Source organism: Lichenostomus cassidix, chromosome 11, assembly GCF_008360975.1.
Source record: "Lichenostomus cassidix isolate B80296 chromosome 11, HeHo_3.0, whole genome shotgun sequence".
NCBI classification, from domain to species: Eukaryota; Metazoa; Chordata; class Aves; order Passeriformes; family Meliphagidae; genus Lichenostomus; species Lichenostomus cassidix.
Genome location: NC_139492.1, coordinates 20,467,766 through 20,490,142, shown reverse-complemented (window position 1 = coordinate 20,490,142; position 22,377 = coordinate 20,467,766). Strand labels below are relative to the sequence as shown.

General features: G+C 37.3%; 1 protein-coding gene across 3 annotated transcripts; it reads right to left on the bottom strand.

Annotated features, from left to right (window-relative positions):
- Window positions 1–3,010: 3,010 nt before the first annotated feature.
- On the bottom strand, window positions 3,011–21,221 carry SLC7A9 (solute carrier family 7 member 9). Of its 3 annotated transcripts, XM_085072133.1 has the most exons (14): window positions 21,083–21,221; window positions 20,135–20,484; window positions 19,799–19,924; window positions 18,435–18,582; window positions 17,250–17,492; window positions 16,566–16,691; window positions 16,136–16,235; window positions 14,705–14,749; window positions 14,248–14,371; window positions 12,404–12,507; window positions 11,537–11,633; window positions 10,606–10,755; window positions 9,871–10,045; window positions 8,854–9,081 (listed from the first exon to the last, which is right to left on the bottom strand). In XM_085072133.1, exons 3-14 carry the CDS (start codon window positions 19,901–19,903, stop codon window positions 9,017–9,019), a joined length of 1,482 nt encoding a protein of 493 aa, XP_084928259.1. In that variant the 5' UTR covers window positions 19,904–19,924; window positions 20,135–20,484; window positions 21,083–21,221; the 3' UTR covers window positions 8,854–9,016. The 3 variants fall into 3 exon arrangements, with proteins under 3 accessions (XP_084928260.1, XP_084928259.1, XP_084928261.1); XM_085072134.1 differs by lacking the exons at window positions 8,854–9,081; window positions 9,871–10,045 and adding an exon at window positions 3,011–3,505; XM_085072135.1 differs by lacking the exon at window positions 9,871–10,045.
- Window positions 21,222–22,377: the final 1,156 nt, after the last annotated feature.

Below are 22,377 nucleotides of genomic sequence, written 5' to 3'. Positions count from 1 at the left end.
TTCAAGTCCTTTTATGGTTTCACTTGCCTTGTCAGAGATACCAAGCACAGATCCTTTCCTTTTAGAGAACCTATCTGCATGAAAGGATGACAAATTTTCTTTAACCAAACAAAAAGAACTAGGTGTACTTCTCTTCCCCCCAACTTTAATGTCACAGAGGTTCTGCCACCCTGGTGGGGAAGATGGTGGAACATTCAAAGTGCCTCATAGGAGGTCAAGCAGTTCAGATCTTACCACCTGTGATCCAGGGTGATCCAACTGGAAATGGATTCCATTTTTCTGTTGGAGAGGAAGTCAAGAGCCTTCAGGTTAGGTCAGCAGTCAGGTTTGTGCCACAGCGAGGTAACACAGTGTGTTTCTTCTTATTCAGGAGCTGTAAATGCAACCTCCCAAAGCTTTAAATCAGGATTAGAAATAACACAAGGAGGAAAATCTAGTGTGAGACCAAACTAAACAGTTCCAGAACAAATACTCTCTTAATAGCTTAATGTGGGAGATAAAGAAAAGCCTTATAATAAGCTTTCTCACCTCTGTTAAATCCTGTTCGCTCTTGCTCACCAAAATGCATTCTGGGACATGTCACGTAACCAGAGAACAGGTCACTTGAGAGACGTGAACACTGCGTGATCAGGGAAGTGATTGGATGGAGAGGCATGTGAACAGCAGCATCACAGGGGCAGGCAGCCAATTCATGCTTGTCCTGCCTAAGCAGAGAGTATAAAAAGGCTTGGTTTTTTTCAATAAAGAGATTTTTTCTTTGAACCAACAAAGATATTGTGTGCTTTGTTCCCCAATGCTACAGCTTACACTTCATTATTTACCACTGCAAAAAGTAACATCAAAATCACTTTTCCATGTGCTGTTTCTCTCATGGCACAGGGATGAAATGAGTGTATTTATAGCTTGAGCTGAGCCTTCAGCAGAGCTCCAAGGTTCGCTCATCTCTCTAAAGCAGTGTGAAACACTCTTGGCTCCTGCTGGGTCAGGGGACAGATCCAGAGTTCACTGTACTTAGTGACTACCTTTCACTAAATTCAGAGTTTGTCTCCAGCTCCTGCATGCTTTAGCTCTGGCATTTGTATGTGGTTTAAAATCTGATTAAGTAAATAGTCCTCTAGCGCGTACATTAAATTACCTGAAACTTGGGCGTGTTCAAAACTGGCTTCCTATCTGGAGAGTTCAGGGGCGTCTCAGGAGCTACTTCCCTGTGACAGACTGTCACTGGTCACACTTTTGCTGTGTGTTCATGTCTTGAATGACAAGGCTGGCTTTATATGCAGTTCTATGTGACGCATGAGGATGTTTGATATCTGAAACACTCTGTATTGACTGTGATTTGGTATATTGGCTGATGAAAACCTACCTCCTTGCAATGTCTAGAATCATGCCCCACAACTGTTTGCTCTGATTTCATAACCGATTTCAGTATTGTCTTAAAAAAAATTAACCCCGGAAGTAATGATTTTTCCTGGTGAAACCCAGACTGCAACAGCAGCTGGGAGAGCCACTCCTCTGGCTTCTGTATGCCAACAACGTTTGAACTCTGCTGCCTCTCTCTCTCTGGTTTTCCTGCAAGGGATGAAGGACCATTTCTGAGATATCCTAAGCAAGGGAGAAGTAAAGAGGAACAAGTGCAAAGAGAACTGAGCCAAAAGGTCAGGTGAAAGTGTTGTTCAGATATAACCATCAGGGAAAGAGGGAGCCTGCCTGGCTGAAGTCAGCTGCTTGCTCTCTGCACCTGAGGAAACCCAAAAGCTCAAGCCTTATTCATTAAATGAGTATTTGAGAAATTAATCCACCATCTGAAACCCCAAAATCCCCATCTGTCTCCCTTCATGTCACAGTGGCAAGAGAATCACTTAGTCATGAGATGCAAGAGCCAGTCACTATCCTCCAAACACCCTCCTGTATCAGCACAGCAAAAGCAGAGCCGTTCAGCTGCACTTTTGTAGCTAAAACAGCTCCCTGAGCATTGTTGAGTGCTAGAGGAATCACTTCTCCCTGGGCCAGCACTTATCCAACCCCTTGCTTTAGATAGCCCACAATTCCCATAAAAGCATCACTGACACAGAACAGCTTCACAGAGCCCTTTAAAGCAAGAAAAATGGATGTTGGAACCTACAGGATAAGCTGCTTAACATCTAAAAGAAAGAGGACAGCAATAATGCCAGAAAGTTGCCAAGTGACACTACAAAATAAACTGGGTGGCCGATCAAATCATGGTTGTGATGAGATTAGTGTCATTTACAGAAGCCTGATTCAAAGTAAAATGAAGCCAGTGGAAAAAGTCTGTTTGACTCTTTGAAATGGGCCTTAGTGTTCCTCTGCTTTGTCTAAAGGCAGCAATTCCACCCCATGGAACAAGTCTATAACTCCACATCTCCATAGTGGGGGAATTAGGCTACATTTCCTTTTAGCTCCTACTTATTCTTACTCTATTCTGTGAGTCAAAATTTGTCTTAGAAAACTTGTTTAGAGGTGACCAGTGGCCAGTCCTTGAGAAACTTCCAGCTCTGTTGTTGCATTAAATCTGAGCTGTTGAATTGTGTTCAGCAGCCCAGTGCAAGGAGATCATTTGTCGCTGTCGAGACGCTAGCAGAGTAAGAAGACCCAGGTTCAAAGTGTGGCATCAAGAAGAAGATTTTATTATTTAGTTCCATATTATATAGACTTTTCAAAGGTCACCCAGATTGGTCAGTTCAAAGCCTCCCCCTAGGCCTGATTGGCCAGGCCTGAACTGTCCACATCCCAAGAAACTTTTTAATAACATCCAAACTTTATCTTTGTTTATAAAACACAGGAAGAAGCGAGAAAAGAATTCTCACGGGAAAGGTGTGTGCTAGCCACAATCATTATATCCTCCAGGATTTTTGTACAATGCTGAAATGTAAGTGAAAACAAGTTTTTCCCTCATATGTCCCACTAATTCTCTCTGCTTAGTTTTAGTGCCATCAAAAAGTTTTGCAAAAGTGAGTCCTTCTTGACACTGGCAACAACCTCAATAGAGCGCTTCTTTTTTTTTTTCCTTTTTAGGAGAAAACAGGATCATCTCTTGGAAACTTTATTTCAAATGTCTGTTCTGTGCATTGTTGCTCCTGATAGGGACACTTTGCAGTGTCCTCATGCCTCCCTGTCAGTACTGCAGGAAAACTAAGGTGATTTGAAGGCCGCAGATCAAATTTGAGCTAATTAACATGCCCGAAGCTACAGCTGAGTGGCACACATGTATTTCTGCTGAAATTTTTCATGATCATTCCTGTCAGCAGTGAAACCTGGCTGCCATAATAAAGGTCCCATTTGGAGTGTTTCTCACTCATTCCCCAGCCTGGAGCTGAGTTTTTCACAGGGAGATGAGGAGTTTTTCAAGGGCTGAATCTCTGGCTGCTGCTCTGGCTGTTGCTCTGCTCTCACCATCCCTTTTGTTGCTGTAGGTTACATTGAAGTCACTGCGATCCTTGAAGGTGCCTGGTGGATCAGAGTGGTTGAGGATAAACCTGCTCACAGCCTTCTGAGTAAAAAGACAAAAGAAAAAAAAATATTAGAATTCAGCTCTATTTTCTGTTAAAATGACCCTTCTCTAAATAACCTGTAAGGTTTGTTGCTGCCAGGGAGGGGCTGGTGATTTCAGTCTTGCTGCAATATCTGCTTTTTTGGCTTGGCTTCATGATGTTTGCTTGATGTAATAGTATGTGACACTTACAGGTCCAGTTCAGCCCGGAAGGACCAGAGAGTACTTGTTTATATAGAGAGAACTGTTCCCAAACAGAACTTGGCAGTAGGTTGCACAGTACTGCCAGGAGCACACAGCACTTGGGGATGGAATGGGGAAGAGAACAGTGTATTTTGAGAAGGGAATGGCAGAGGTACTGATAGGAAGTTGTCCAGTTCAGTCTGAAGCAGAAGCAGGACAGGGCAGCTGATATCCCTCAGTAACCTGCTGGGAGGTTGCCTGTGCCATTGCCTGCAGCAGCACAATTTCACTGGATGCTGTACCCAAGGGCAGATCCTGCGCTCTGAGATGGGCTTAGCTGCAGTCTCTAGTTCACTTGCCTCTATTTTATCAGGCAAAAGAATTGTTTAATCCTCTCGTCATTTCTTCTTTTGCATTCCTTTAGAAGGGAACCTCTCTGACTGATATTTACACTTGGTACAGTTTAGGTTCAGGAGCTCTGCATGGTGAAAAAATGTGGTCATATACATAGTGTGAAAGACAAGTGCATAATATTGGTTTGCATGGTGTTGTTGATGTCTTTGGAAGTGAATGTGAAACTCAGTAACCATTTTCTCCTTTTTTCCCCCCCAGATTAAAGTTATAGATTTAGGCTCAGTGAGAGAGCAAAAAGATGAAGATGCATGCAGCTGAAATAAAAAGCCAAAATACCAATGTGTGCTCTGCAACATAAAGCTGCATAGGAAAAGTGTTGCCCTTTTTTGTTCTAGGCCTTTTTTTTTAAAGGCAGCAGGCCGTGAATGTCTCTCCATAAGACTGAAGTTATAGGTTGTAATATCCAACTTCAAAGAAATTTCCATAAGCCCTTCAGCTTCCATTTGAAACACTTAACTCACACCACAATCAAGGGGCACTATGAATTTCTGTTCCAGGATAGAAACAGTTGTTTGATAACCACTTCTCCTCGCAGCTTTCCAACTACATACCACAGTATCTATCTACTCATATTCCTTTTCAGCCATGTATACAGTCACATTCTCTTACACTCGAAGCACAAGGACAAAACTGTAAGAGTCCAGCAAAAACCTCGTTCACAGTGTCAGCTGAGAATGCTCTTGCTGGCTCAACATGTAACTTGCATCCATTGAACTGCATCACCCTCCCTGGAGATAAATATTTTCCCTCAAGATCTGTGTACCATCCTAGTCTTTCACTTCCCAGATCCCAAAAAACCTTCAAATGCTTGACATCTGCTCCCACAGAAAAAGAGTGAGAACAAAAAGCCAGTGCTGGCCTTCACCTTATCTTTGTAGCCTATAAACTTGACCAAACATACTGGTGGTTCACACTTTCCTTCTCAACTATATAGCAACACATTGTCTCAAGGTGGGAGAGTCCATTGCTAATCCAAAACATTTCCAGCTGCAGTTTGGACTGAGAGATGTGACAGGAAAAACGCATTTGCTGACTTTCCCTCTTCCCTGTGAAAACCGATATTCACAGCGCAATTGCATTCATATACTTTCAGTGTCACAAAGTCCAAAATGTCCAGCTATATCTCACAGAGAAGTGTCAGGACAGAAGGAGTTCTTAGATTATCCCCTTCTCCTATCAGCCTTTACACTGGACACAGCATAGTGGGGCTATGCACCTTCCTTCTTGGACCCACATGCCATTGTATTTTTCCACTTGTGTAGGTCTCTTTCAAACGTCCAGCAGTTACTCCCACAGAAAAGGCTCTAGAAGAAAAAGCCAGTGCTGGTCTGCACTTTCCTCTCAACTTTGCCAAACACTCCAGTGCACTTCACTTATCAGCTGCTTGTACCATAATAGTCTCTGAATTTTGGTGTCTGTTGCTAAGCTGAATTGTTTCCAGCTATAGCCTGAATAGGAAAATGTGCCAGCGCAGAAAGCTTTCATTGACCTTCCTCCTGGCGACTGATACAAGGAATTTAGAAGGCAGTCAAGTGGCAGTCACACTCCTCTTGGAGCCTGTAAACTGCACACACAACCATGGTGTCTCTGCACATTCATTCTCACCTTTATATAGCACCACGCACCTTCAGTTTGACAGTGTCTGAAATGTCTACCTACTCCTTGCAGAGAAAAATGTGCCAGCACCGACCAGTCCAGTGCATAGTTTCTGTGGAAACACATCAGTGTTGTGCAATTTCTTTCTCAGCTGTATGTACCATCACATTCTGACAGCTTTGCAATCTTAATCTAAACAGAAAAATTTCTCTTACACAGAGAAATGTGTCAGGACAAAACTCTTGCCCCTTATTTTGGAAGCTTGTATTCACTCCTCAAGAGAAAGAGTCATCATTCCTCTTCTCTTTACAGCCTGCAGTCACATGTGCTTTGCATGTTCCTCCTCAGCTCTGAGTACCATCATGCACTTTCAGTCTCACAATGTCCAAAGAGCCTGATATACCTCTTGCACAGAAAAATGTGCCAAGGCAAAGAAAACATTGCTGGATTATCCCTTCTCCTGGCAGCCTTTCAAGTACACATCACAGACTGGGGATACACACCTTCTTTTAAAGTTGTATGAAATATCATATTTTTTACTCTCATGGATTCCAGTTTCCAACCTTAAAACAACCAGGACCTGAAGAAATCCCAGCACTGGCCTTAATGTTCCCCTTGGAACATACAAACCACACCAAACACATTTGTGCTACGCACTCTGCTTCTCAGCTCTATGTACCATAATATTCTCAATCTCTTAGAGTCCAAAGCTAAATCAAAGTTTCCATTAAAACTCACCCAGAGAAATGTGCCAGGACACATAACTTTCCTTGACCTTCCTCCTCCTGATGTTTGAAAACATCCATTTGAATCACAAATACATGCCACTTATTTTCCCCTCACAACCCACCAACTGCACATACACCATGAAAGTCTGCACTTTCACACACTTTCAGTCTTGCATAAGTCCATATTGTAGCAGTTTCTTGTAAGTCTTGGAGAATAAAAGGAATAATCCAGCAATTGCTTCTGTCTTGGCACATTCTTCTGTGCAAGAAGTCTGTTAGACTCTGTGATACTTAACAATATTGATGGTATGTATAGCTAAATAGGAAAGTGCAGAACATAGTGTGACTGCAGTTCACAGGCTGCAAGGGGAAAGAGGACTGTCACTTGATTATGGAGTGAATACAAGTTTCCAAACCCAAGGGACAAGGTCCAAGCAAGCCTTTTGTCCTGCCACATTTATCTGCGTGAGATGCAGCAAGAAAATTTTTGGTTTAGATTCAGACTGCAAAAATGACAGAATGTGCTGGCATGTATAGCAAAGAAAGAATGTGCATGGCCCTGGAGTGTTTCAACAGAAGCTTCAGTCCTCTCATATTTTTCTGTGTGAGAAGAATGGATGTTTTGGACTCTGCAACACTGAAAGTGCATGATAGAGCAGAGATTGAAAGTGCAATTCACCTTGTTGCACGTGCAGTTTACAGGCTGCAAGGAAAAGTGACTGCCATTTGATTGTGTGAATAAAACTCTGCAAATGGAAGGGAAGGTCAGTGAAATCTCTGTGCCCTGGTGCATTTTGTTAGAGAGCAGTGAGAGGACGTTTCCCATTCCGGATCTCCCTATGGGTGGCGCGGGATAACCACAGGCCTCTGCTGGGCACACAGCGCCATCTAGTGGCCACTCCCGCTGCGGCCGTCCAACAGCTCAGCCAGAGGGCGCTGTGTGCACAAAAATCCATGGTTGGGCTCCTTGATGAAGGAACTGTGACCCCACATCTCAAAACAAATGTGTTCCCCGCCTCCAAAATAATCAAAATCCTTGGATTGAGCCCATATAAAGGTGCTAGAACAAGGGGCACAAAGAGGGGTGGTGCCAGCCAGGTGAATAGACGCTGAGAGACACAGACGGGAATTGCTGACCTTTTTGATAATAAAGGAGAGGAAGCCAGATGGCTCCAGCGAGGTGGATGGACAGAGAGAGGGGGGCAGCCGCCGAAGACTTGTGAGGAAGAGCCAGACTTGTGTGCAGGAAGTAAAAGCTGCTTACATATATATACTAATGTAGTATCTATTTTTAAAATTTTATTTCCTCAGCTACCACTTGGAGGGTTTCTAGAATGATAATATTACCTGTGTAAAGTCACATTTATGCTAAGGGTAAATTCTGCGGCATTTACTTGCTGTTCCATAACTTGGATTGTGTTGGAGAAAACATATCTGGGAAACAAAGTTTTAGTTGATTAACTTGTTTCAATTGCTTAAAACAAACAAACAAAAAACCAACCAAACCAACAACAATGAAAGGAATAAGAGAGCATCTTTACAAACAAACGGCTGGTAAGATAAGACCTGAGTCCGCTGGTATGGTAAGACCGATACTGAGAGAAGAAACAATGGGAAGGATTTGCATAGGAATTCCCCTAATTTGACTTACCCAAGACTATGTTAATAAACTACAAGAACAGAGACGTGAGAAAAAGAAGGGGGAATGTGTACTAAGAGGATATGCATTAGTGGGGGATGTATATTACGTGGGGTCTGCATTAGGTGTTCCGGGAAGGCTGTACCTCTCAGTACCTCAGCCAGTGGGGAAAGAGAGAGGGAAATGCGGCTGGGAAAGTTAGATAAAACAGGCTGCGTCCTCTAGCAATTTGAGAGATCCCATGGGAAATGCCCATGACCTCTCCCTTTATTCATGAATAAAGTTATAGGACTCCTCTGTCTCCTATTTTGGACATGAACCTCTGGTGTTTGTGGATTAATTTTCCTGACAACAGCAAAACAAAAAACCAAAGAAACCAAACCAAAACAAAAAACAACCCAAAAAAAGAAAAAAAACCCCAAACTAAAACAACAACCAAAAAACCCCAAACCCAAAAAACGTGTCAACAGTACTGAATTGTTTCCAGCATTTTTACACAATTCCCAGTTTCTCAGTCTTATATTTTTGATGGCTAGTGTTCGGCCTAAGATCTGGAGGATAGACCTAGTCTGGTGTTAATGTGATTTTTGTCCTTTCTGTGATGCTGTAAGTAAGAGCTGTGTTTTTCTCTCTCCATAGTGTGTCATCAAAAGCATCTTGACATTATTGCTGCTAAGTTTTGCCATCTTCATAACTGAAAACATTTCTTGAGTAATTTTAATTCAGAAAACAAGACACCACAACTTATTAGCAAACAGCAGGAACAGCTTTGCTGGACACTGTAGTCTAGCTTAGAAATCTTTTATTATATATCTAATATTTTGAAGTACTAAAGTGTTGCACCAGTAGGATCATAACAATTTATCAAGTATATATATGTGCCAAACTAAATTGAATCTACTTCAAACAGTACAGCACTTAGAAACAACCTCGTAGTTATAAAATACTTCATTCAGTAAGTTCCTCCTCTGGAACAACTTCCAAAAGCATCTGGAGGTGCATAGTGATAGGTTCTGAGGAAAAGATTTGCTGTTAGAGGTTTTATAAGAGAACAATATTTCAATAAGTACTATTTTTCTAAGTGAGCAAATTATCCTTCTGCATAATTGTCTGTCCTATCTGTATTCCTATTAAAAAATGAAAAATAAAGGGTGGGAATTTTTTTTTAATGTCTGTAAGTCTTCTAATCCTGCTGTATTCAAGTAGTTCCACTTAGCCTCCTAGAAATACCTGTGTATCCTGTTTTACCTGAGATAATATCAGAGTTTCTCTGGAGATTGTGCAATCTGTTTATAAAGGGACATGCTGGGTTCTTGCAACTTGCACTGTACTCAGCACTGTGATTATTTTTTTATCTTAATGCTGTTAACATTTTTTTTAGTAAGTACAGTAAAATTAATAATCAGGGGTAAAAGCCAAGTGTTTGGTGGCATAAGAATTTATATCTGTTAATCTTTAGTAAATCACTAAAACAATGTTTTGAACTACAGATAATTGAAAAACTAACTTTATAGATTAATTAGTTCTGGTAACTTTAAAAATCTGTTTCTTTGTGCTACTATAGTGATATGTTGCTTTGTGAATTAAGTTTAATTTTTCCTCAAGTCAGACATTACTTCTTTTCAACAGGTAGGAGTGAAATGAAGTTTTCAGTAAAGCCCACTACCTGTGAGGGAAATTGCTTCCCTCCACATCCTTGCTCACACACTTTAGATGGGATGGACCAGATAATGAGCTGTATTAATCTCAATATTAGCAAATGTTTCACTGAGTTTGGAGTTGTCTAGCTGAGGTATACTTACTTGATATTTTTCGGGCCCAGTTGAATTTTAAATGAACAAAAAGCACATAAACTATAAGTCCACTAAGTATAAATAAAATACAGTACAAATAGGCCAGTTCAGGTGCACTGATGATTGGTGCCAATACCAGTAAAATTGAGACCAGTGTCACTACAACAGGAATGATAATGGGTATCTGCAAGATACAAAGAATAAAATCACTTCTCCATTCTATGGCTGTTCTTACACAAGTTGCCTGTACTACAGAATATTTTGATTGCCTTAAGCATTTTTTCCTTTTAATATTTCTGGAATCAGATGGGGCAATTGAAAGAGTAGAAAAAATATGGATAAGGAAAACTCTTCTGCTATATTATTCACTAAGATCTCTTTGTATTGCAAACTGCAGTGTAAAAGTTTGCATTTTAATAAATCTGGGACTTGACCTACATGAATTGATGGGGGGTCTTATTTTGGATACCTTTTCAATGGTAGTCTGCTGACTGAAGTTACCTATCTGAAAATTTGGCTTGTGCCTTGTGGTCTGTGCAAGTGAAAATCAGCATTTTGTAATCTTTTCCCAGTCCTTATGAGCTTAGTCCTAGTGCAGAACTACAATTAAATGGCTCGTTTGCACGTAAGGGGTGTAAAAACCAAGGAGACTGCCCAACGGTGCTGTTTAAATATCCAGATACTTAGGATGAATTCATGCTTACAGCATCTATGCAAATGGAGGAAAAGCCATACAGAACTTACCCTGATAGGTCTCCTGAGTTCCTTCCTTGTAAACCTCATAACAATGAGTGCAAGTACAGTTAAACCATAAAATATCCAGACTGCAAAACTAAAGTAATTTATGAGTGTGTCAATGTCACCAGGAATAATATAAATAATAGCAATGGCCCCCTAAAAATGAAAACAAAAATTACTGTAGCCTATCATAGAAAAAGGCTGAATTTTGCTTATGTTTCAATACAGCTGCATGCTTAATGTTCCAGAGTATGAACTGTGAATGCTTTTGCTTAAATGTTTGGGTGTTATTGTGTTGCGGTACCCTTAAGGATTGTGGCTACATCCTGCCAAGATGTGGTTGTTTTTTTGTGCCATCTTAATTCTATTTTAAGTCAAAATGCTTATAATTTTTAGGCATTAATCTGTTTTATTGTTGACTGAATATCTTGAAGATACAAAATGCATTTTGTATTAATGCCAGTATTAATGTTACTGGGATTGAATATATCTTGTTTTTCCTTGAAGATAAATGGGTAAAATAAAAATAACAAGATATTCTAAATTTATTCTTAAATGTATTTACTGACTGGATTTTTTTGTGAGATGTAAATTTCCTACATAGAGGAAATATTCCTGCATGGAGGAAACAGGGTAGTGATATCTTGCTTGCAAGCATCCTGTGAAAGGATTCCCTAACACTAACCGTTCATTTAAGTTTTTGTTTTCATGCCATTGATTCTTAACCATCATGATTTTCAAAATCCAGTTCTGGAATGAATATGTTCAAATTAGAGAAGTTGGGAGTTTTATGTAGTCTTTTTTCCAAAATGTATTTAGCAATTCTCGTCTAGATAATTAAAGGTGTGTGTCAATACGACTTGTAAGAAGTGGTGAAAGTATGTATTACTGGAGAATTTTTGTTGATAATTTTTCTGTACTTAGAATATATACTTACATAAAATATGATAGCAGGTGCTGGTGTTAAGTGCTTAACACTAATGTAAGATAGTACCTTTAGCATGTGCCCTTCACGACCTGCAACATAAACAAGTCTAACAAAACAGAAACAAGGCAATGTAGTTAGTGTGGCACCTAAACTTTAAGCGGCGTTACTAAAAAGAGACATCTGACTGATTTCATCAGTATTTTCTTTGATATGCATTGGGATTTAAAGAGTATTGTCACAGTTCAAAATAAGGTAAATAATCAGTATTAAAGCAGTGACCTCAGTGTATTAAAATAGTACACCTAAAACTACTTTCAGAGTAATTATTTTGCACATATAATTGAAAATTACTTTGGGAAATATTACCTACTGTGTCACTTTTAATTAAATATCTCCTTTTTCATTTGCTTCATAGCAAAGAGCTATATTGATAACCTTTTGTCAAAAAATGGTCTTTACAGCTGCATTGTACTCAGATGGATTTAAAATTTTAAAATATTTTAAATAGTAAATGGAAGCATTGAACAACTCATAGAGAGGATTAGCTTCTCAGTTACCTTTACTGGTGTAGTCATGTTTTTGCTGGTAATTTTTAACTGTTTAATTCTCAGCTTTAAAGCTGATTGGAGGTGAAAAAAACCTTTTGTGCTATACCTGCACTGAATTAAGAGTAGACAAAGTTTTCTAATTTTGCAAACCTGAATAGCCACTATTATTTTTGAATATTAAACAATATAGCAAGATTTACAGGCACTTTTGAATTAAATTTTTTATAACATGGATCAGAAGAATGTCTTTATATCTGTAGATATATGTATATAAATTTTTCCATCCTTCAAAAACTTTCATTTGAAGATATTTAGAATGGGAACTTACCTGCCTGCAGTAAAACAGGTGCCATTGGCAGATCCAATTGTAGAAAATACCACAAAGAGAGGAACTATCCAAGAGGCTGGATAAAGGACTCTATCTCCAAATGTCTGGGATATGGGATTAAAATTAATCACTTTTGTAATTTTAACTACCACTTAGTATATTCAGTAATGTTAGAACCTCTTTGTAGGTAAAGTAAATGGCTATCTGAGCTATGTTACCAATAAAAACGTTGTATATTTTGTGTAGTTATTAAAGAATGCTTTGCCAAATAAAGACCTGGATTAATTCATTGGCCACTATAAAATGGAGAGGAGTATTATTGTCATAATGTTTAAGATGCAACATCTGTAGGAAACATTGGAAGACAGATATAAGGACTACACAGAAATTAAATTCTGTAAAAGACACCAGGTTTGGGATGTGTCTGCAAAACAAGAAAGAAGCTGGCATTGCTTGCAGAGCATTGTCCATACAACAAGCTGTTTTCAGCCTTTCTAGGAGTAATATTAGTAGTGAAAGCATGACAGCCTGAGACTGGGATGAACAAGTATAGGACAAACTCCCTCCCTGTAGTGAAAGACCATTTCACTACACTTACTTCACCTGTGGTATGTTTGTTGTTGCTGGAGGGTGGACTAGATCTCATGTAGGTACATTGACCAACAGCAAATGGATTTTAATTTAAATGATTTTGACAGTGAGGTTTGGGTTTTTAGTTGGGGGGGGGGGTGGTTAAATTTTTTTAGTAAGTCAAACATAAAGAACTTTGGTTTTGCACAAGTCTGATGTCAGTGATGTTTCTTTGTCCAGAAGTAGGATGCTCAAAGGGTATGTACAGCTGTATAGACCTCTCTGTACAGTGCACTCTTTTTCTGTGCTGCCTCTGCTTAGTGCCAGCTCTGAGACTTTGTTAATTTAGTGTGATGAGTTCAGTGCTACTTGATGTGTGCTACTTGAGTTCAGTGCTACTTAATGTAAGTTTAATGGTGTGTTGAAGAGGACTAGTTCTTAAACAAGATAAAACTTGATACATTCCATGCTGTACTTCCTGTTGCAGACACGCTGCTGAAATGCACAGAAGATCTAAATTTTAAAAGCTGTTATTTAAAAAAAAAAAAAAGTATTTCAACATTAGTGTACTTCTTCTCTGTGCTACGCTATATTTTGCATACTTGTCACATACTGTTTTGTTTTCCCCAAAACTAACATTAAAAAAAAGTTTTGCAGGACCTCAACAGTTGTTTCAGAGACATGGAAAATATACTGAGTGGAACTGAAGAGTCAGATGTATTTTTTAAGGTTTCAGAAACTTGTATAGTTTCTAATTTTACCTGTAAAAGTATGTCTTGCAATAATGTAAAAATTATATCTTTCAAATTTTTAAGGAAAAAAATCAAAAAGAATAAGGTTGAACTGAGTGACTTCATATTTCTGTAATCTCCTGAGCAACAACCATTTGACATGTGCTTCTTTTTCAGAAATACTGGAAACACTGAAAATGGTAAAGCAACAGTCAGATGTTATTTCTCTTTCCATCTTTTTGATGCCTATGGAAAGCAGTCGCTGTCTGAGTTGCAATGTTTACAAAATGTTCGCTGAAGTCTGCATTACTTTTTCTTCCTTCTTTTATTCCCATTGGGATATGATAGAACTACTCTTTAAATTAGAAATTACTGAAATTTTTGATTAAAAAATTATAATAGATAATAGGTGGAAAGGTCTCACTAACAGCTTAGACTAAAATTAATTGTATCTTAAGAAAAATTAATGGAACTTAATGAGTTACATTACTTCAGTGAACAAAGTCTTATTCAGATGTTCTATTACAAAATAAAGTAGCTTACCACAGCAACTGCCTGGGACTGCAGGAGTTCTGTTGAAGTCATTACAGTGAAATAGGAAATGTTTATCAGAACGTAACAAACCGTAACCAAGGGGATTCCAATAATTATAGATAGCGGTAGATTTCTAAAGAATGGAAAAGTGAGACCCCCATCAGCACTGCTGTATCACTGGTAAAGTATGGTAAACTATGGATTCTTACTTTTCCTGATATGCTCTTTAGTGGTATTAACATTTTTTTTTACTGTAGAGCTATGGAAATCAGGATTATAAAAAACCTGAAAAATACAAACTTAAGCAAAGATACAAAGCCTGTAATATAGGCTAATTAGCTTTGTCTGTTAGTGCTCAAAACTTGAATAACTTGTGGTTTTAAAAAACAAACCAAAATATATTCTTGCTTGTAGAAAAATTACGTGTTTGATTTTTGCCAGAAAAAACATTGCTTTCCTTACATACCTGTAAGGATTTTCAAGTTCTTCTGTGATGTAATTGAGTTGATTCCTGGAAAGAAAAACATTCATTGAGTATTTTAGCAGGCAGGTGTTTAAATATGACTGTACTATGAGGTGAGAAGTTATTTCTTGTGTTATTGTTTTTTATTTTTTCAGATTAAAAAGAAGAAATAGAATCAATCTTTTAAGTGGGAAAACTGCAGAGCAAAACCTATGTGAGCTTCTTATCCAAAAGTCAGCCTCTTGATTCACCATCTCTTTCTGCATTATCTCTAGTATCTCTGAGACTTTGAAATCTTGGATAAAATATCTCAGAATAATTAAAAAAGAAATAGCAGACATCTCAGCTTTACAAGATTTCCTTTGCAGTATCTGAGTATTTTCAAATAAAAGCACAAGTGTGCTGAGGGCAAGGAATGAAGCAAGTATGCTGGTGTTTCATAGTGGTCCTGTAAGTCATACTGTCTTAAGAAAATTGGTATGAAAACCTTTTTAAGGATTATGCCTTGTATCTGAATTATAATTTCCAAATACTCATTTTTGCCACAGCATGTGGACCAATTGAAACATGATTTTTATTTATCCACTCTAAAAATGTGAAGAGTTAGTATTTACAGCTCAAAAAGCAAATTTTCAAATGTTAGTGCCTGGTGGTTACATACACAAATACTCATTAAAGGATCAGCTTCTTTGCACTCTTAAAAAGTCCACATGAAGTTCTGAATTAGCAGACTTACGCTCCTGAGTTGAGACTCTCAAGCTTGGAAATAGAACCCAAAAGAATACTCTATTTAAAAATAAATTCAGTTTTAAAAACTTTTAAATGGGAATTGCTGTGTGGTAAATCAAGATTATATCCTTATTTGCTTCCAAAATACAGACCTATATGCAGAGTTTGCAGTTTGTACATTTAAGAATAACAATGGATTTGTGCCAACAGAATGCTATGCCAAACTGACATTCCTTAAGAAAAAATCTGCAAGCTGGACCTTATGATTTCCGATACAATGTTCTTTTTTATGTTTTCCTGTTCTAATCAATCACCACTACATATTTCACAAGAAATGAAATTTGATGGGGTAACCCATAGGGAAAGCTATTTTGCCTAACACAATGGAATTAAACTGTGTTATATTCTCCCCATTACTACAGTATCTAAGCACCTTCAGAAGCAAAGTGGCAGTAGTAGTAGTAGCAGTAGTAGCAGTAGTCCTTTTGGGATCTAATAAAATTTCTTTCCCTAACAAACAGCAACTAAAAGACGGTGGAGTTTGTTTGTTTTTTTAAACCAAATTAGTGTTCTTTTTCCAGAATTCATCAAGACATTCTTAATAACAAGTCGGTTGTTAACTTTTTCAGAGAGTTCTACAGGGAGAGAGTAAACCAGTTAAAGGCTGTTAAACTGTAACTGTTAAGGCTAATAAAGATTCCTTACCATCCATCATATGCCCAGAGTCCATTATAAAATGCCAAACTGATAGAGCTAACAGAAATTTTACTGTCCTTGAAAGAATCTTTGAAGTTTTCAGTTTTTCCTGTAAATAAGAAGAAGGTTACTGATCAGTGTTGAAACTAATCCTTGTAATTCCCACCAGCTGAAAAAACATTTCCATATATGTCTCAGGTTTTGAAACTTTTCACTGATAAAATTAAATAATACCCTTTTGTATTGTAGTGTTGTATTTCCTACCTATCTCCCTTTTCTAAAAGAAAATACTGTAGTTCCTAAGGGATTCAGAACTAAAACCTTGAATGAAGAGATTCAGGGTTGTGCCTTATTATGTGTCACTTCTGTCAGTGGGGGATTTTTAAATAATCATAGCAAAAGCTAAAATAATTTTTTCAAATAACATATATTTTATTACCTTGTGCAAGGAGAACAATTCCACTTACAATAATGATTGTGACAATGATCATTTTAGCAGCTGTGAGAAAATTCTGGAGGTAGCTTCCCAGCTTCACACTCAGTGAATTCACAATTGTAATTACCACTAGAAGAAATCAAATTATAAATGTTTGTATTGTTTGTCAGAATTTAAAAAAAAGTTGCTCCTCCCCTTATTTACTGTACTGCTTTTTCCACACACTTTTTATCTATATTATATACAATTTTTATTTACTATGTTCGGATAACTTTTAAAATACTGAGTAAAAAGAGATTTATGAATTAGATCTTGATAGGACCTTTAACAAAAAATATTTTGAAGTTGAACAGCATTCTGATAAATGAAAAAATAATATTTCCACACTTATTTTTGCTTCCTTTTTTGCTAGAGACAAACATTCATTATACAGATGTGTCTATCATAATGAAGAATAAAAAAACCCTTGGACTAGGAACAAACAATTTTTTAAACCTATCTTTTTAATATTGTTGTATTAGTTATTGTGGGAAGGACTCACTGGACTGTGTCTTAAAGATTTCTGGTGTCTTTGTGGAGATGACCCTAAGGAATATTCAGGGTAGTGAAGTGCACTTATTGATGGGGCCAGATACAAGTCACTATGCAATTTTGGATCTGGTCTGTCTTAATAAGTGTGGATCTTACCAATAGCTGCTGCTGCAAGACACTTGATGACAACTTGGGGCGGATCACAACCTGGATAAAAAGGAGCTGATGCATATTCCGCAAAGCTGAGACAAATGATTGCAAATGAACTGGGTTTTGTAACCAGTAAGCTTGTCCAAGAAAACAAAAATGCTGGAATTGGGCCAAATGCCTCCATAAGGTACGGATATTCTCCCCCAGACTTTGTGATCATTGTACCAAGCTCAGCAAAACAAAGTGCACCTGAATAACAAGAAAAGCAGGTTTAGGTTCATACACTTTTGAACCTGTTTGAACAGGTGATCATTTTTTAATAGGTAGAAAAGTTAAGGGAATTGATATATACACAACATCATTACTCTCTTTGTGTTTCTGTATATTTTACTGCATATGCAAAATAAAATTTTAATTACTTGTGAGCAATTGAAAAACATACCCTGATATTATTAAGATACAGTCTAAAAATTACTACTATTGATGTTTAAGACTTCACCAAAACCACTACAAACAAACATTGTGATTTCATTGGATTTCTGTTTAAGAAATGAACACTATAAGAAGCATTTAAATGAGAAATGCACTGGCTGACACACCTTTTGGAAACTTGAAAAAACAGACTTGCTGCACAATTTTGAAATAAAATGTCTGCTAAGCTCAACATTAAAGTACAGTCATACTTCCAGGTCTACTGCTGTATGAGACATCTTGAATTAAGGTTTTTCTGTATGCTGTCCCCCTTGATAAAATGCTCAAAAATTCCTTTGTTTTACTTCTTGAAATATTTTGAGGTGATCAGTGTTAAATTTTCAGATTATAGACTTAGAATTACAGACGTAGAAAGCTAGCAGAAAGTACCTATCTCACTACCAGTAAATTTCATATATTGCCAGTTACTTACCTAAAAGAGTATTCTCTTTATTACAATCAGTGGATGAAGCAGGCAAAACTAAAGCTTTCTTTCAAAATGAATTGAGAGTGTAATTTACAATTTTAAAAACTTCATTTGTCTCCTATATATGGCCCATTTAAAATTTATGGTTGAATACTGCTATGCATATATACAGTAGGATTGAATTGATTTTGGTCTATGTGCTATTAGGTAATATGTGAAATGAGAGTAGTACGCAGAAACCGTAGATACAAATATTTAAGGCAAAGATTCAGATTCTTTGTTGTCTCCTTTACCTAATGTTGCCAGAACTCCACAGGCTGCCCAGATGGTTAAACAAGGACCCACAGCTTCAACATTGGCAAGCACTGATTTTGGAGAAACGAAGATACCTGAGCCAATAATTGTACCAACAATCATACAGATTCCACTAACAAGGCCCACCTTGAAATAAAATGAGATATTTTTGTAAGCAATTTCTAGTAATTCAGCAATTACTTTTCAGTATCATAGAACTACAGTAATAGTCATTAATTACTTATTTTTATCTGCTTTTGATATAAAGATTCTATAAAGAAATATATTGAACTATTTTGCAAAGTTTCACTCTTCTTTCCAAGATCCATATGTACCCTGTGGCATACTACAGCTGTTTTCAAAAGCACATCTATTTACATTTTGCCTGCCTGTGTATTTACTTTATTAACCTGTCTTTTGGATTATGTGAGCCTCAAATATAACCTTGTGTGGTGAACTTGCCCTTTCCTCTCTGATTAAACAATGACTTTTTTTTCTTATGAGCACTTGATGGTTTCTGAATTTTCTAAGATTCAGAAATTGTCTTTTGTGGATTGAGTCCTCTTTTTTTTGTGTTGAGCAGCTTTTTTCCTCTCCTTGCTTTAAATATTTGTGCATTGGAATTGTGTTGATACTGCTAAATGGTGATAAGATCATGTTCTCCTAACTTTTTAGTGACCTACAATGTTACATGAAACCACTAAAATGGAGGCATGTGTTGCTAAAACAAGTGGCATGGGCTACTTAATATTTTCTGATAGTTATGGCTACTCTAATAGCATCAGTATTTTTCCAGTCTTGACACCAAACTAAAATCACGTAGAGAATGTTTTTTCAGGCTACTTAATTTAAAGAGAAATTACACTCCCTCCTGAGAGGAAGTGACCACAACTGTTTTCTAAAGCATGTTTTCTGTAATTTTCTGGAGGAGACAGAATTTCACTTGTCTTCAAGTGCCAGTGCCTATTTCATGGCTATAAACACTAACAAACTTTCAGAAACAATGAGCTGGACAACCCACTACAACCTCTGAAAACTACGCGTGGAAAAAAAAGTAAAGTTTATGAAATGTGTCCGCTGATAAACTTAGATAGAAGAAGTCTTTGAATTAGTTTTATATCTGATAACTTCAACAACATATCCTTGGGGTTTTATTCTGCTTATATCACAGCTATTTAACTATAGCAATTAGCAGTTTCTGAAAAGGTAAACCAACCACACTCTTGAGATTTTAGCATATTTTTGCTAAATTGGGACACAGTGGTAGTTTTTGTATGCTGATGCATATGCACAAACATCCCCTTCTGCTTCCCTCTGCCAACTCCTCAAACATGGACCAAAGCACGAAAAGAAAAAGTTTTGCCTGCTTTTGTAGGTTTGTCGTTTGGGGTTCATGACTCTGAATAGATTGTCTGTCCTCTCTTCCTTTGTCCTCTCCTTTTCTTTTCTTCAAGCTCTCTTCACCCATTTGTTTCTCTTGTTGAAATCTCTAAGGAAATAAAAGCAAAATCTCACTCTAGCATATTAATGTTGCTTGACTTTTGCTTATACATGTGGGTCCAAAATAGTGTAGATAAATATTACCAAAAAACAAACACAGGCACACACTCACTCAAAGGTAAATTACTTCCATCGAACTACCTAGTCAGAGAAGAAAGTGATGAGAAGTCAACTTCACCTAAATTTTCCTCATACCCACCTGGCAAGTGTATATCTGTGTCTTCTATCGCAGATTACATTCAGTTTTGAGGATGTCCTTAGTGGAACGATCAAGCTTTTATAGCCAGTCCTTCCTTTGAATTCTTCCAAAGGGCCAGACAAATTTTATCTTTCTCCCCAAAGCTAGTCTCTTTTCTTCTTATCTAGAGACCTTCTTTCTGTTCTTCATTAAATCAGGCCTTGTCTCAGTTCACTGGAGATGGAAGCATCTGCTAAACAGAGTATGAGCTACTATAATTATCTAATTAGCTGCTCTTTGCCTCAGAAAGAGTCACCAGTCTTCTCCGTGTTGATTCAGGGTGAATGTCTTCCTCCACTCAATGCTTTGTCCTGTTTAGAACTGGAATGCAAACAGTTTCTTTGCAAAATTTAGACTTACGATTTTTTTTTTCCGTGAGGATTTTGCTTGTTTGTCTTAGTATTGGCCTAAAATCTGAGACAGCGAAGGAAATTGATCCTGTTAGGCCTTGAGTCTCTAAAGTGGATTCAGTCAAGTCTTCTCTCCTAAGACTCTGCAACTATATTTACTTGAATTTGAATGCTGAAGATCACTATGCTTTTATACAGATAGTAACTCTGGAAGGCATCATGTTTGGCAACTTAAGTTGGGTTTTATTGTAAATTAAGTAGTAACTGGCTACTGAAGTATTTTAAAAATTGTAGTATTTTAAATTGACAGAACAACTTTCTCAGTATTGTCTTCAGAAATATTTGAGTTTTAAATACATCAAGTTTATCTTTGGAATTAAGGATTTTTTAAAGAATCATAATGAATCCAACTTTTAATATTAAACGTATAATAGAAAATTGCACACATAAGGAATGCAGGGCTTGGGTCATTGTAGCTTTGTACCCAACTTCTCTCTTTGAAAGTCATGTATTTAGACTGCTTCAATCGTCACCTGTCACAATTCTTGCTTTCACTTACCTTATTTATTTTTATTTTTTGGTGTTAATCAGGTCCAGGAATCTTTGTCAAGTATATTTCTCCTCTTTGTCAAGTAGATTTCCCAGCCAGTTACAAGCAAGGCATGTCCATGTCTGAAACCAGAATATGCAGAAGGAGCAGCAACTTAACAACAGTGGTTATAAAAGGTAATCATTAAACCCATTCTTTGCCAAGAAGTTTTGAGTTAGGAACCACAGGTAAACCGATAGTCCCATTGGTTTATCTTTAAATAAAGAAAACCGTCTTCGTTCCACTAGTGAGAATGTTTGTCCAGTGCCTAAGTAGTGTATTACCTGGTGAGAGTGAACCATAATTTGGAGAGTCTATTTTAATGATCTTTCTAGCAAACAATTGCTAATTTAGAAATGCTTTGAAAAGATAAGCTTGAAGCAATTGTCATATTATGGGTACATTAAAATCATCTGTCCAGATGTTAGTTGAATCCTATAAAAATAGTTGCTGTTTTTATCTTGAGATGGTAGAGTGAAGAGAACTGTTTCCTTTGTTTTTCATTAACCTGAGGCAGCTAAGTGAGCAGCTTGTGCTCCCTTTGCTTGCAGTTACAAATATTTTCCATATTTGAAAATATTTTTAAATCTTGCTTCAGTGAAAAATGCCATTCTCTATTTTGATGCAGTTGTCTATGCAGGAGAAAAAGGTATTACTCTCCGGAATTCTGTAATAAGGTAACTGCTTTCATTTGAGCTAGTCATTCTTAAAACATTTGCAAAAAAACCCTTAATCATGTTAACAACTTAATTGTTTTTAGCAAAGCAGCTATATATTCTCATTTTCTGTATGACATTCAAATCAATAAATCCCCATTAAACCCCTCTAAATGCAGCTGAATTTTTCTATAAATATCTACTGTAAAAAGTTAAAAAATGTTCAAGTAGTGGTTTCTGATGTTAATATTTAACATTTGTTGCCTGCTTGAGATAATGCCTCATAAACAGGCAGCAGAGGGCTGAAAATAAGACCAAATTATTGGTGCTGAGTATCATCAAAACTGTCCTAAACATGATTTGCAGTTGTTTTCCTCACTTTTTTAAAAAACTTTTTAAGCATGCAGGATTGATCAACAGGGATTCTCTCTGCAATGATGATGTAAATCTGTGACTAAAAATGAACTCTAAGAACATGTGAAACACTTGTTAGTTTATATTTGCCATGTTTTGTGATGGTTGAGCCAGACTGTGCTGGTAATGTTTTTCTCCAAGACTGAGGTTGCTAAGTAATATCGGTACAGAAAATAAAATCAAAGCTGTATTTTT